The 15,054-nt window shown below is 34.9% G+C and overlaps 2 protein-coding genes and 2 pseudogenes across 2 annotated transcripts; 2 read left to right on the plus strand and 2 right to left on the minus strand.

Annotated features, from left to right (window-relative positions):
• The first annotated feature begins 986 nt into the window (after positions 1-986).
• Positions 987-4,519, plus strand: LOC133186112 (innexin-11-like). Its single transcript, XM_061321388.1, has 3 exons — positions 987-1,055; positions 2,407-3,294; positions 3,680-4,519. The coding sequence occupies exons 2-3, from the start codon at positions 2,414-2,416 to the stop codon at positions 4,056-4,058; spliced, it is 1,260 nt and encodes a 419-aa protein (XP_061177372.1). The 5' UTR covers positions 987-1,055; positions 2,407-2,413; the 3' UTR covers positions 4,059-4,519.
• Positions 4,520-4,808: 289 nt separating this feature from the next.
• Positions 4,809-5,880, plus strand: LOC133186113 (putative nuclease HARBI1; annotated as a pseudogene).
• Positions 5,881-5,977: 97 nt separating this feature from the next.
• Positions 5,978-6,813, minus strand: LOC133186114 (myb/SANT-like DNA-binding domain-containing protein 3; annotated as a pseudogene).
• A 2,353-nt stretch (positions 6,814-9,166) lies between these two features.
• Positions 9,167-14,731, minus strand: LOC133185121 (uncharacterized). Its single transcript, XM_061320179.1, has 10 exons — positions 13,660-14,731; positions 13,226-13,394; positions 13,011-13,125; positions 12,685-12,874; positions 11,993-12,154; positions 11,556-11,615; positions 10,436-10,525; positions 9,912-10,024; positions 9,435-9,606; positions 9,167-9,344 (listed from the first exon to the last, which is right to left on the minus strand). Exons 1-10 carry the CDS (start codon positions 14,729-14,731, stop codon positions 9,208-9,210), a joined length of 2,280 nt encoding a protein of 759 aa, XP_061176163.1. The 3' UTR covers positions 9,167-9,207.
• Positions 14,732-15,054: the final 323 nt, after the last annotated feature.

Genomic DNA, 15,054 nt, shown 5'->3' on the forward strand with positions numbered 1-15,054 from the left:
TTTTCAGCATCAGTCATGACCACAACTTGGCCAAATAAAAGATGCTTCAGTCTACATTTAAAGCTCAATACTTTGAATATTTTCAGGAACGTCTTTATTTCCAACATAAATCATTATTATTTATTTCACAGGTCTGCAAAAAATGTTGACGGCGAGTATAACCGGTCGACAGGGGATGCTTCCAGGGGCCCGTGTTATTACCCTGTGCACGATTCATTATATTTACTCGATATTGCATGGTTACTCTTTTTTTTTTATCTTCAACCTTTTAGTTTTGAATATGACATTGAAATTCTGTCAGTGGTGAGGTTCTCAAAGCAGGATTGGATTTAAGACCAAAAAATTTACAATTAAGATTAAGTCAAATGCTGACTGACGTTTTTCATACTAATTGTTAGGCCATTATTTACACTCTGAATTGTCCACGGATTTTTTTCCGTTTTTTTCCCGATCATGACAAGGAGCACACGGCAGGTGTGATCGGTCGACAGGGGGTGCTCACTCCTCCATGGCACCTGATCCCACCTGTGATGTCTTAGAGGTCCGTGTTTGCTATGCTCCTGATTTGCATTATTTGAATGGACTTTTGAGCTTGAATAATGTTTGTTATCTCCATATTTCATTCGAAGATTAATCTGTGAAACGGTAATCCTAAAGGGATGATTAAGAATAAATGTCAATGTTATTTCATAAATAAACATTTTTTTTTATATTTTCATTATTTTGAGTGCTGAATCAATATCTGGAAGGTAATAAAGAAACCTCGACTGTGGAATATTGCATGATCACAATGGGAGTGAGAAACTTAAATTCAAAATCATACAAGATATTTGGAAACCTCATTCCAAATTAAATTACACTCAATGGATCCACTCCATAAATGACATGATGCCTTTTTTTTAGCAAACGGCTCATCCCTTGACATTCCAGTTAACGTATCAAGGCCGCTAAATTTCGTATTTGTAAACACACATCCAAACCAACCTTACACATTCGTCAGATGGATTTTAAACGCACCACGCATTCGAGGACTGGACATTAGTTATATGTAAACGGTAAGACAAGTATTCCATATATTTTTAAAAACCCAGAACTCTAAAACTAGTAATACATTTTTTTTTCTACCTTTACATTGGCGTTATCTGAAGTGAAACATCTCGCTTTATCGTACGAAAATACGACAAGTTTTTAAAGAGAAATTATAAAGCCTTCAAAGAAATGAATACGTACAGTATTCTTTAACAGCGGTGGGTTATATGTACACGGCATTCCCAGACTGATGAGGCCTAGTTATTATTAATTTCGTGGAAACTAACTCTTTTTTTAAACACTGCGACGAATATTTTTAAATCAGTAAGAAATATCCTTTGACTGTAATACTCACCAAAAAATGCGCTGCTATATAACCATAGATAAAAATTCGGCTCCGTTTTATCCAAATCCCATTGAGCAAACATAAATCTTTGTCATCTAGAAGTCTTTTGCCTTTGTGTTTTTTGTACCACTTTCTGATATTTGTTGTTATCCGGGTCCGTCCGTCCGTCCGTCACAATTTCTTTTTCCTGTAATTCCCCATACAATTCAGTAAGCAGTAACCAATTCGCCTTTTGTAATATGATAAGGAGTGCCCTATAGATGTGTAATAAGGTTTCAAAGTTTTCATTTTCATCCTAGGGATCACATGGGAGCTGAAAAAACGTTTTTCTACAATAACCTAGTGCCCAAAACTCCTCTTAAATTTTACGCAGTAGCCATCCTATCTTTTGCAAGATGTGTGGGGGTGTCCTGCTGATGTACAATGAGGTCTCGGAATTTTCATTTTCATCCTGGGACTCAATGGTCGTTAACCACCTCTTTTAAAATCAGAATTTACCTCATCACAATCTGTAGTTTCAGACTGGTAATGAATTTATGCTCACTTTGATACATGTATATATATATTTTATGTATATTATAGAATAAATCTTTGGCTGCTCCTCTACCAAGGGAGCTAGAAAACATTTAGAGGCAAACACTTATGTGTGAGGGTAGAGGGTATTACTGTCTTATGACAGCATCTATTTTTTTTTAAATTTACAGTTCCTAGAGAGGGAGAGTTCTAATCATATCCTGTTTAAGCTAATAAAAATAAAAAAAAGGCAAAAACATGGGGTTATTTAAAAATCTTCTCAAGAACATCGGACCAAAAAATATGAAATTTTTGTAATAGCTTTCTAACATAGTATAGATTCAAGTTTATTCAAATTTTGCCCCCCTCCAACCCCCGGGTTAGGGTGTGGCCACAAGAGATCAACGTTTGAAACATAAATATATACATATTTAATTTATAAATATTTAAAATCTTATTTTCAAGAACATGATGAAAGACCCCATCTCTTTATCTCTTTATTTAAAATTTTCTTCAAGGTCCAGCATGACTGATAAAAAATCCACATTGTCTTTTGAGAGCTGGGTGGACAAGCTAAATGGAAAATGGACTCCTCTGATTTTCCTAACATTGGGCATATTGGCATTTATGTACCCAGTGTGTTTTAATCCAATTGAATGTGGGTTTCCAGCAGAATTCACACAATCCATGGTTGATTATGGAAAAGCTCGGTGTTATAAAGCTAGAACAGTAAGGAACGTACCTGATAAAACCAGCCATCAAAATACCTTTCTATGGGTATCTGTCGAAGATGTCGAAACTTCCGGTGAAACAACCCTATACCAATATGTATCTCTATTTCTGATAGTGCAGGCTATTTTTCTTCGAATTCCGTTAATGATATGGAATCTGGGAAAAACGAAGTTTGGCATTCATTTCATTGTTCATACAGGAGGCGGTGAAGAAGTCGGCAAATCTGAGGGCAAGAGGCTCGCGATCTACATCTACCAATGGATACAAAACCGGAAAATTAACATTTTATCTCTTGGGTCATTTACAATATTTCAATGCTTTATTAAATTAATGTATTTTGTGAGTGTTTCCATCCACTTGGGATTTTTGGATTATGTCCTGGGGCAGAACAATAAAATTAACTTTGGTTCATTTATCACAGGAAAGACGAAGGAAAACAACTTGACTGTGTGGAAACCCTCTCTATTTTTTCCCCAACACATCATGTGCAATTATACTTATTATATTTACCAGCGTACTCGAAAATATAGTGTTTCATGTACTTTGACACTGAATCCGTTTTTGGAACAGATGGTGGCGGTGGCATGGTGTTGGTTAATCTTCTGTATCTCTGCCACTATAGCTGATGGTATATTTCATGTATTTGGTGCCGTACTGCCATTTTTCAGAGTTTGGTAAGTTTGAGTTTCAAGCCATATATAAGTAAAATTAGCAAATCATCAATACCATATATACACCCATGAATACATTGTAAGGAACAATTTCCAGGAAATCCACTATTTTCGAAATTCTGCAGTTTAGATTTAGAAAAAAAAGAAAGAAAATAAACGACAAAATCACTGTGTGTTTATTTCTTTTCATGACCAGTAACATGTAAATTAGTCCGAAAATATTTAATATAGACACTTCTATTTTAGGAAAAACTTCAAATTAATGTTGAGTCTTCCTTAATGGAATAAATTGCAAAATTTTCAAATTGCAGATACAAATACCTTAATATTAAACAATGTATATTTACTACATGTACAAGTTTTCAAAAAAAAATATTTTTCTTTAAAGGTTTGTACAATCAAATCTGCTAAAATCGGAACTGGGAAATTCAAGAGAAGCCTTGTCAGACCGCAATATTCAACGGTTTTCAACCACCTTGGGAGAAGATGTAATTTCTTTTTTGAAGCACGTCCAAGATAGTGAAAGCGGAAGTGTTGTCATGGAAACAGTCACTGAATTATGGAGGATGTATCATGGCGACTTACAACACGCCTCTGCAATTTTATCACATCCTGTACATTCGACAGCCGTTATGTCGAACCCTCGAACACAGCAATCACATACCCAGCCAGAAAATTTTCAACAAGAGTCAGAGTCGAGCGCAGGTCAAGGTCATAAACCGACGGCACCTTTGTTATATCCGGTCTATCCAACCAGTACACTATAAGGTATATTATTTTTCACGGTAAAAAAATGGAAGGGCATAAAACATGTGCATATAACGTATCATTCGAATTTAAATTCTTAATAAATAAACTATAGTTTGTATTACACACATTAACGCTTTCGTTCTAGGAAAGGAATATAACTACATGTAGAAAATGTTATGACGAGAGAATGAGAGTTTGGAAGTAATTTTCGTAATTTAATCCAGTAATAATTTTATATAGTTCATAAGGTTATAAGCCTCTGGACCACAAATTGGCACTAGTGGTTCATTGTAAATGCGTGAATATTCTTTATTACTCGAGACTGCCATGTTTTCAGTTTACAGTTTGTTGTTATTCTTTCGTTTGACAAATGTTCACTTGCTTTCAAATTGTCATTATCGCAGACATGGCACGATAACCGAACGTTTATGTACTTGAAATTGAAACTACATGTATAATAAAAAAGTACAAAACAATAGGTACATTTTGAATTTTTTTCCTCCCATATCAGCAAGCAGAGGCTGCAAACGTTTTATGATATACTTATTTACAATTTAATGAAGGATGGAAAAGAATTGTTTTCAGAATATAATTTTTCGTAAATCTCCAACTTATCAACGACTCTTTTGGCCACTTGCACATGTTTGGCTTAAACTTGGATCAAGGTAATCTAGGCTTAAGTCAGGTTCAAAATTATCAAATCACTTGCAGACCTCTCTGATTTATCTGAGTAGAGCTCAGAATTGGGGTTTACTGTAAACCAGGTAATGGGCAGGTTTAAAGGAAGGTTTATATAAGTGATGGAGTATTATTTTGATGAGATAGACCAAATTTATTTAGTGTAAAGACTTATCAGGCAAGAAAGAATGGTAAGAGACAGGACAAACCCTTTTTTTAATTATTCCGAAGAGGAATTTATTGACAGATTTCGTTTAAGAAAGGAATGTGTAATTGAATTATTAAATGAAATTGGGGAACACCTGGGGCCAAAACAAAAGAAGGTTTCATTAATATCACCTCTTGATCCACTACTAATAGCTTTACGGTTTTACGGAACTGGGTGTTTCCTCAGAGTTTCTGGAGATCTCTTTGGAGTTCAGAAAGTTCAGCTTCTCGCATTGTGAAGAGAGTATCATCGGCATTGGCATCGCTTTACAAGAATTATGTAGTATTTCCATCAGTAAATAAACTAACTGAAATCCAAAGAGGTTTTCTGAACCATAGTGGTATTCCAGGAATAGTGGGTGCAATTAATAGACTGTACCCATATCCCAATACAATCACCTGGAGGTGACACGGCAGAAATTTTTCGTAACAGGAAAGGGTTTTTCTCCATCAATGTGCAAGCAATTTGTGACAATGATCTAACGCTTACAAACGTGGTTGCATGATGGCCGGGAAGTACCCATGACAGTTGGATTTTTGAGAACAGTAGTGTCTGTGCGAGTTTTAAAAGAAGAAATATTCCTGGGATTTTGATTGCAGATAATGGATACCCTCTCAAACCTTATTTAATAACACCCCTTCTTACTTGCCGGACACCACAGGAGAGACGCTTTAATATTGCTTTGAGTAACAGTCGAGTTAGAATTGAGAATGTATTTGGCATTTGGAAAAGACGCTTTCCTTGCCTTCGAAACCAGTTGAGATTTAAGATTTCTACAACCTTGCACATTATTGTTGCTTGCGCAGTATTGTACAATATTGCAAGGAAAGCTGCCATCCCGGTACCAGATGATGACGATGAAGGAGATACAGCTGTTCCAGTTCCGGTGCCACCAAATGCAAACCAAGGGGGGACAGGCTTTAAGAGCAGTTTTGATACGACATTTTCAGTAAAAACCCGAACAAGTGAGTTTAATTGATTATAAATTTAATTTTTCAATTCTCAAATGTTTAATGTAAGCTTTATATTTGTTACTATGCAAAATACTACTCATTGTGCATATGGCTGCCAGAAATAGCCACTGTTGTTGTTAGAATCTGTACCCCCACATGTAGCGGTTGGAGGTACTGGCAAATTAGGTTCACTTAATTTTATTTCGTTCTCTAGTTTCTGTTTCTTTAACTTTAGTATGTCCTCTTTCAACTGGAGGATTGTGATCTTTTTACTATATTCTATTTCTGCCATTTCCAGGAGCCTATTCTTGACTTGGTCTTGACGTCCTGGAACAGCAGCTTTTAGTTTAATACCAGGAACTCTGGACGCTGGTTGTAGCGGTTTAGCGGATTCTTCCGACATTATCGGCGCATCCTCCTGAATTCTGTTTCTGCATACATGTATGCAAAGAAATTTTAATTAAAATTGTTTTAATGCAATAATGTTGACAAAATATACCGCATCATTGTCATCTGAATCTTCATTGTCTTCTTCTGGTTCATCCCCATGGAGACTTGCATCATCGTCATATGGATTTTGCAAACTAAAAATTTATTGTGAAAGCATTTCGGATATGGTGCTGGAAATTTTATCCAAGCTTTTCCCAGATAGTCCTCCACCTTTTTCTTGTCTCTCCTCTCCTCAGCAACAGCAGACTTCGTTCTGGCTTTTAGATTTTTCCATAATGATTTCAACTGTGTTATGGTTCTCTTGTTTACACCGTGTCTAGAATTAAATTCTTTCTCAATATTTATCCATTCTGTGTTCTTTTTACTAACCATTCTGACATCATTCTGCTTATTTTCTATGATGTCCTTCCTAGCATGGATAAGCGCTAACAAAATTTCTTTTTCTAATTCAGAAAATTTTGCTGACTTCTGTCTTGTTGCCATAATTTTCAAGGAATGAGATAATCTTAAGCCGTATTCATGTAAGAAAGAGTTAAGTCACAGGTTTCAACCCAGCTACTTCTCACCCGAGTACAGCTTAAGCCAGGTTTAAGACAGGGTTATCTGATCCCCAGATCACCTATTAAATCAAGATTACCTGAGCTACAGGTATGCAAGTGGCCATTTCTCTCTCTCTCTCTCGAACGTTAACGGTAGTGAACGCTGTCTGAATCCCTGCTTGTTGTGCTCTACATTCAATGTCGAGCTCTAATTTACAGAAAATCTTTATTAATTTTCTAGTCATCATCCTTTAATTCACCGACAATTTTTAAAATCATTTCATCTCATTATTTCACAGTGAACAAACAAATCCATGATTACTGTATATAATTTACTGGAAATGATTAGTGTTTATAACCTAGCTCCAACTAATATTTCAAACATATCCCCAAAATAATATTTTGCATTTACATGTATATGTCATTTAGAAAGTTATATTGGAATCAGTGATGAATACCCCCCCCCCCCCCTACGGAAAACTAACATTCTTATACCAGTATATTAGATATAGAAAATTATTTTTCAATGTATAATATAAATAAAGGAATGATTTAACATAGAAAGTCAATCTTAAATAGTTCTAAATATATGTTTAAGAAAGTTAAGACATACTTAAGTCACCTCTACCGGCAGCCTAAGTTTTGCTAAGATTGTCAAATCTTAGCACGTTTCTAGTTACGGTCTTTAGTTTAAGACTGTACTTAAGTCCTACTTAAGCATGGTCTTAGACTTAAGTACCCTTTATGTTACGACCCCCTGATCAATACAGAGGACTCACGGCGGATATGACTGATCGACCTGGAAAGCTCACTCCTCCTAGACTCCTGATTCCAGCTCTGGTGTTTTGAGCGATCAATGTTTCTGTTCTGTTCACAATTCGTATTGATGACAGGATTTATGAGATTGATCACTGTTCATTGTCTTCATATTATTCGTTATGATGGAAAGAAAACCAATTGTAGGAAGACAACTTCCCATTCTGTTGATAAAACACACCCTTGATGTTCATGAGGCAGAAAATAAAGCAAAAGTGTCCACAAAATTCCTGATTCAAGTTTATCTTCTCCATTAGCTAATCCCTAGAATTAAGGATTAAGAATGGTTCTTTCTAGAAGCATTTAATATGGAATCAAAAGAAAACTTCTTGTTAATATTTGTAGACAAATTTGAAAATTACTGTTTCATAGATTGCATGATTCTTTGTGCAAAATTTAGTAAAAAAAGTTTGATGAATAAGAAGCAGATATCCATGGACTTACAGACGACCCAGAGCAGACCGATCAGAAACGTTTACATGAATGTTGGCTGGGGTAAGTACCTTTTAAGGATAAACGTAAAAAAACAAATAATTTTTTATGTTGAATAACGTTCATTCTTAGAACGTACTACTAAATGGGTCTTACCATTCACACTAGTTATACTCCTAAGCATTTCATGGATATCGTTAGCTTTATAGGTTTTACTTTACAGTAGAAAAGTAGCTACGATCAAAAGGTTTTCGAATATTTTGCATCATAGGAAATACTGGAATTCAATATTCTCTTCGTGTTTCCCTTGATTTGAGGTACATAGTTTCATTCAGATTTTGTGTTCTCCTAAATATCCGGTTGAGAATTCATAGTTCTGATTAAATAAACAAGGTTGGACTCAAAATACAAGAGACGATAAATAAATGTCTAACTGATGCCAAAGCTAAACTTGATTGGTGATACGAAACGTGGATTTTAAAGGACTAAACTTGATTGGTGATACGAAACGTGGATTTTAAAGGACTGATGCCTTTCACATACCTGATGATCTACACAAAACATGAATTACCGATGAATATATTCCAGTTTTATTGAGTGAATAACATATGGAGATGGGTATTTGACAACAATAACCAAAAAAAAAAAAAAAAACATTTTGGGTGGAATACGTATAATATTCATAAATTCAAACTCAAAAAAAACAAAACAAAAAACAAAAAAACAAAAAAAAAAAACAAAAAAAAAACCAACCAATGGTTATAATATGTTATTATCTTTCGACGACTGCCAACCATCCTTGGTGGTTGATTACAAATTGATCCCTAGTAATGACGTCATTGTGTGATGGTCCTTTGATGACTGCCTACCATTCGTGCTGGTTGATAAGGTAATGAGCCTTAGCAATGACGTCATTGTGTTATGATCCTTTGATGACTGCCTACCATTCGTGCTGGTTGATAAGGTACTGAGCCTTAGCGATGACGTCATTGTGTTATGATCCTTTGATGACTGCCTACCATCCGTGCTGGTTGATGAGGTACTGAGCCTTAGCAATGACGTCATTGTGTTATGATCCTTTGATGACTGCCTACCATCCGTGCTGGTTGATAAGGTAATGAGCCCTAGCAATGACATCATTGCTGTAGTCGTTATTAGTGGAACCAATATCTAAATTTCCCCACGACTGAACATTTCCAACTCCAAAGTTGTAAGCAGCTACACCACCTAATGAAACAATATCAATATTTATTACATTTTCAACATTGAAATACTGTGATTTATTTCTTGAATAAAATTGTATGTAGTTTTTTATACCTTGTAGCTGCTGCTCTAGGGCCCAGTTGGGATGTTTCTTCTGAACTTCTTTTATGAACTTCACCAAGGTGAACTTCGTCATCATATTGATGTGTTCACAACTATCCCAGTTATATGTTGTACAATTCTGGCCAGTTGTTTTATCGCAAACAGGACAATGCCTCACGTCACACTTTCAGAAAAGAATTCTCATGAAATTTGAAATTTTTAATGTTTTATGTAAAAGTTTTACAAATCACTAATCTACTAGAATCTACTTATATTATCAGACAGAAATTATAAATATTGTCATTTTAGTACGTCTTTGGTTATCTAGCATAGGATGTTTTGTATGTAAAATCATTAGATAAGCCAGTTACAAATTCTTAAAATATTTTCAATTGTAATTTCTCATCGTGAAAAATCCTTGTTTATTATTGATTTATCAAAAATAATCAAGTGTTTCAGTGAACATTGTCATGTGTATATTACATGTACCTGCATAGTTCCGTAAGCATTGTCGTTATCTCCCCAGCCATTGGTGTTTATTAATAGTCTACCAGCATGTGACTCTCTGCTGGCAATGGCTGCTATTACTGCTGGGTGAACACCTTAAAGAAAAATGGAATTCAAAATAAATCACCCCTCAATATATTTAAGTTTAAAAGATAAGTCAACATGCTAATAATTATGGAAAAGCACTCTATATTTAGATGAAACAATTTTCTGTGTAGAGAATTCATTATCAATGAAAATACGGATTCAATTTTTTTCGCAGGAAAGTACGTACATGTATATAGAAAGCGCCAAAATCCTCTTCCAATAAAGAATAGTGATTAAAATAATTGGAATCAATTTGGAATCCGCTATGAAAGCGGATCAAAGGATACAATTTAATCAGAATGAAGTGTGCTGCTCTTCGGGCTATATTCTGAGGTCATACGAAGCAAGGCTACAAAGTCGATACTCATTTAATGTCGACTTAATGTTTGTTCAAAGTTTGATACCGAGGCTATACGTACAGTTATTTTCTCCAGCCGACACATAGCAGCTTTTCTTCTCTGTTAGTTTCTTTAGGTCTGGTGTTATTTCGTTTATTGAAGCAGGTATACCTGTTCAATACACAATTGCAAGTAATACAGAAATGAAAAAGTTATCATTTACATTAGATATGTTTGCCGAAACAGTTTGGTTCTTGTTCCGATAAAACGCATTTTGTCTGGAGAACACAGTCAATAAATGTTTGGTAAATACTTTTTACTTTTTTGAAATATCTTGCTCTAGCGTCTTCATAGTGTAAATTTCGTTTAGCCGCACCGCGGCTGCGTTTAAAACTCGGTCAATTCCGTGTTTGTCGAACACCAATGAATGCAATTAAGATAACGCTGATCCCGCCCACGGTGTGACCTAAGGGTCCAACATCTCATCCATAGATCCAATATCTCGCTCTGCGGTCTAATATCATTTTTTTTTACCGCTCATTAAAACGTTAGACTTTTTGAGATAGATTTATATAGGAAACAATTCTTAAAGGTATTACAACTCATTTTTCTTCTCAATAAATGATCCAAGTATAATACATGAATATTGTAAAAAAAAAATTAATGGAAATAGTAATTCCAAAGATTCTCATTTTCTAAAATTGCTCGAGATATCGTAGAAGGTAAAGAATTTGTGAAGAAACATCGACCATTTTGAGTTCTATAAATTGTAGATTAAAACTATAAACAAAGAAGATATTTTGCCGAACATACATGAACAATATAAATCATTTTTTTTTAAAATTTTAAATGTTTAAAGAGCTATAAAAACATACCATTTGGGAAAGCTAGCTCGCTAGCTTATTGCGGAACCATTTTAATTCATGGCGCCTATCTTCGTAGATTGCTCAAAACTTTTTAATTAAATTCTTAATTAAAATTTTGCTGGGACATAATTTGAAAAGTTTCTAAGTGAATAATAATATTGCTCACCCTACAATTCTTGTGAACTAATTGTACATCAACATTTCAGTTTTATTTTTATAAGACCTTCTGTAACACTGTTTTATTTGTCCTTTGAATTTTGTTGCAATGCTGTCGGTGAAACAGACGCCTGCTGGGGAACCTTTAAGTTCAATGTCTGATTCCATCTCATACTTACCTCCATTTTTTCTTCCACTTGGTGTCAATTTTGTTACATCACCAAAGCAGTCATAATTTCCTATATTTAAAAATATTTCGTGTAAAAACAGTTAGTCGTGTAAAACTTAAATTAAACAAACACAGCCTTCGATAATAAAAAGTGTTCTGTGCGACAAGTGCTTAAAAAAAGTACCCCAAAATGGTACTAAACGAATTCATGAATTTTTTTCTGGAGCGAAAGCCTTTCCTTTACTGCCACCATAAAAGACATGCTTATATACCCCCTCCCCTGCCTATTTAATACATGTAAAGCTGGTCTGTTATGACATTGATTGAAAGCCAGCATTTTCAAGGTTATCTTACTGTAGCAAGTTAGAAATTATCTGAGACCACAAAATATTAGTTTTCTCTTATTGCTGCGCTTGCTTGGGTATATAAAATTGATATATCTCTTACCGGAATTAGGAATACAGCATTGGCGAGATGATCTTCCAGAACACAGCATTGTCTCAAATCGTCCATTATTACAACTGACGGAAGTTTCCTTGCATTCCCCTCCTAGGTTTGTACATTCTGAATCACCTTTCACTGTCTTCGTGCTTTGCTGCTTTAAATTTACTGAAAAAATATAATAAATATCTTGTCTTGATTTATTACCTTTATATATCAGTTTAACTGAAGTATTTCACACAAATTTTGTAAAAATTACTAAGACAAGCTGACTGGAAATATTAGATGAATGTCCTCTCCAACAAACTCAGGTAATGTCTTTCCCAACAGAGAGAGAGAGAGAGAGAGAGAGAGAGAGAGAGAGAGAGAGAGAGAGAGCATTGCCTTATTAAATACAGAAGAATGAAAGAAAATTGAAGAAAGAGTCAGTCATTTTGTTTAGTAGAAAGCTCAGATGATTAAATGTATTCCTATATTCTACTTCTTTTTCATACAGAGCTAACACTCCATTCTGGTCAATATCAAAAGAGATTTTCATCATTTTGTCTTTAAATTTAAATCTGCTTTCTGTCTTTTGTTTCAAACTTCCTTTGAATTAAACGTTTTCTGACCTCATTTAGAGTGAGGATTTAACAAAATAAAGAGGTGAATTTAATTGTTTGTCATTATCTAATTTTGATCTTTACAACAACACTGACTTATCTGGCAATGTACGTGAGTCCCTCCGTGACTCCACCCTCCAGCTTTAGAGCAGGCCTGTTTGTAAGCTTCCTCTTGGTCTGGATCTCTTAAGTTTGTTCCTGTTAGTTTGTTCAGTTGTAAATCAACCGCCATTCCACTATAGTGAAGTGAAGTAGTAGTGTGGCACGAACCCGCGAGAGAGTTTATCTGTGTCCATTTGCAGATAAAAATTTTAACAAACAAACAAACAAAATAAAAAAGAAAAGAATTAAAATAGAAATATTAATTAACTTCTACTGATATACATATATGTTAATCCTTCAGATATGAAATCATTTCGTACCTGTGGTTTGTAAGCAGTCTTTTGGAGGTCAATGACATACTGAAGAATCAATTCGTCCAAACAAACGGTTCCGCCAGGAGAGGTGTGAGTCTCACCATTGATTTCACAGGAATAACTAAAATATAAATAAAAGAAATAAAAAAAACAAAAAAGTTTAACTAACTGATTTAAACAAAAAAAGGTTTTAATACTACATTATAAATAAGAATCTTTACGATGATCTTCTTGCCGTTTTCCCTTCACAAGCGTCCTGTATATTCCTCAGAGCGTCAGCGCCATCATCCGGCGGGTCTTGTCTTACATGTGTGCCGAGGAGTGTCAGTTTGTCCGATTTATGAGCTTCAAGGATTTCACAGGACAAAGTCTTGGCAATTCCACTGCATTCTGGATCAAAGATACCAAAAATAAATAAATTAAAGCATAAATTGTAAGGTTTATATATAAGTATCTCTTTGTACTTCACAATATATAGCTTCTCTTGTTCTACGCTGTTTAAAGGTCTCTATTTTAGTGAAATAGTCACATTTAGAGGAAAGAGCGCAAATTTTTACCTTCAAACTATTTTTGTAAAGTACTAATTAGGCAAGAGAAAAGGGATTTTTTTCTTTCTTTGATTCTTAAATAAAGAGACTGTATAACATGACTATACCTGTTTGCATAGAAAAAGAGTTTGAGAGACACTGGGGATCATTGCAGCCAATTACATGTGTCACTTTTACGATCTCTCCCTTCTTGAATTTCAGCGTGGCTATATCTCCTTCAGCAATTCTCTCCTTTAGATCATCTATCGTTTTTAAAACCAGTTTTTCATTTTTTGATTCAGAGTAGAGATAGATTCGTATTGGTACCGAGTCCACATTTGTTGGAAGTATTGTTGGACCTATTGTTTTATACTTTACACCGGATTCCGACCACTGAAATGACTGGGAAAGGGTCTCCGCAATCTCCTCAGCCAGCTTATCTAATTCATTTGTATTATAGTTTTCCACATAAAACAAGAGCTGCTTTGCCCAAATAGGAACATATGTTGTCATTAAGCATCTCTTAAATTTGGAGAAGACGCCGCCAACGAAACCGTCAATTTGGAAGATATCATCCCAGGATAACTCGCAAAAGTGATTATCAACCAGAGGCTCTGTGTAGCAGTATTTAGTGGAGGACTCTAGAATGGATTTCACTTTTTCACAATCGGCTCTAATCTGTGGATAAAGTAAATGAACTAAATTATTTTGCATGCATTTTATCACACCTATAACCCACGCCTTGCCGTTTTTCGAAATTTCTTTGGCACTTTTCTCTAGTTTTTGACATGTTCTACTGGCCTCTGTTACTGCTGGGCAAGGTTTCCTCTTTGTCAAACATTCAGAAAACCACGAGCAGTCTCCAGATGGAAAATAACAGTTAATATTAGGTGTATCCGAGTTCCCCACACTTGGGGAATTTGGATCACATTGACAAGCCGATAGTCCTCCGTGACTAGCTGTTGCTGTACATTGATACCAGCAATATTTCGTACTAGATCCCCTACATGTCAAATGTTTACCCGTGGAGTACACGATCTTTTCTTTAGGCAAACAAACAGCTGCCTGGAATTTTGAGTATGATGGGGAATAAACACATCCTGTATTCCCTGACGGCCCATTGGTTATATCACAAACCGAGAATACTTGATTGAAAACTAGTATTAGACATAAAATCGAAAGAAGGAAATCTACACACATATTGCTGGCTTCTATTGACTTTGAACTAAATTGTATAGAATTTAACTTCCTTGTAACAGTTCTCTCTGTAATCCCTTGTATATACTATTTTCTACCTGTCAATCATAATGGTCTTTTTAAATGTCGATTTTGTTGAGCTGATTAACAAACATATTGATTTTAAATTTTCATTCCGGTTTAAAGAACGGATTTAGTTTCGATGCATTACAATTGAATGTAAAATCTTATATCTGGTCATAGCAGTTTAACAATTTTCGCTACAGACTTTTATGTTATTTCGAGAAGTTTTTTGAACAAAATACATGTAATTTAATAGGTCTTTT

Source organism: Saccostrea echinata, unplaced genomic scaffold (assembly GCF_033153115.1).
Source record: "Saccostrea echinata isolate AGI-Se365-2 ecotype Australia unplaced genomic scaffold, CSIRO_AGI_Sech_v1 ptg000012l, whole genome shotgun sequence".
NCBI classification, from domain to species: domain Eukaryota; kingdom Metazoa; phylum Mollusca; class Bivalvia; order Ostreida; family Ostreidae; genus Saccostrea; species Saccostrea echinata.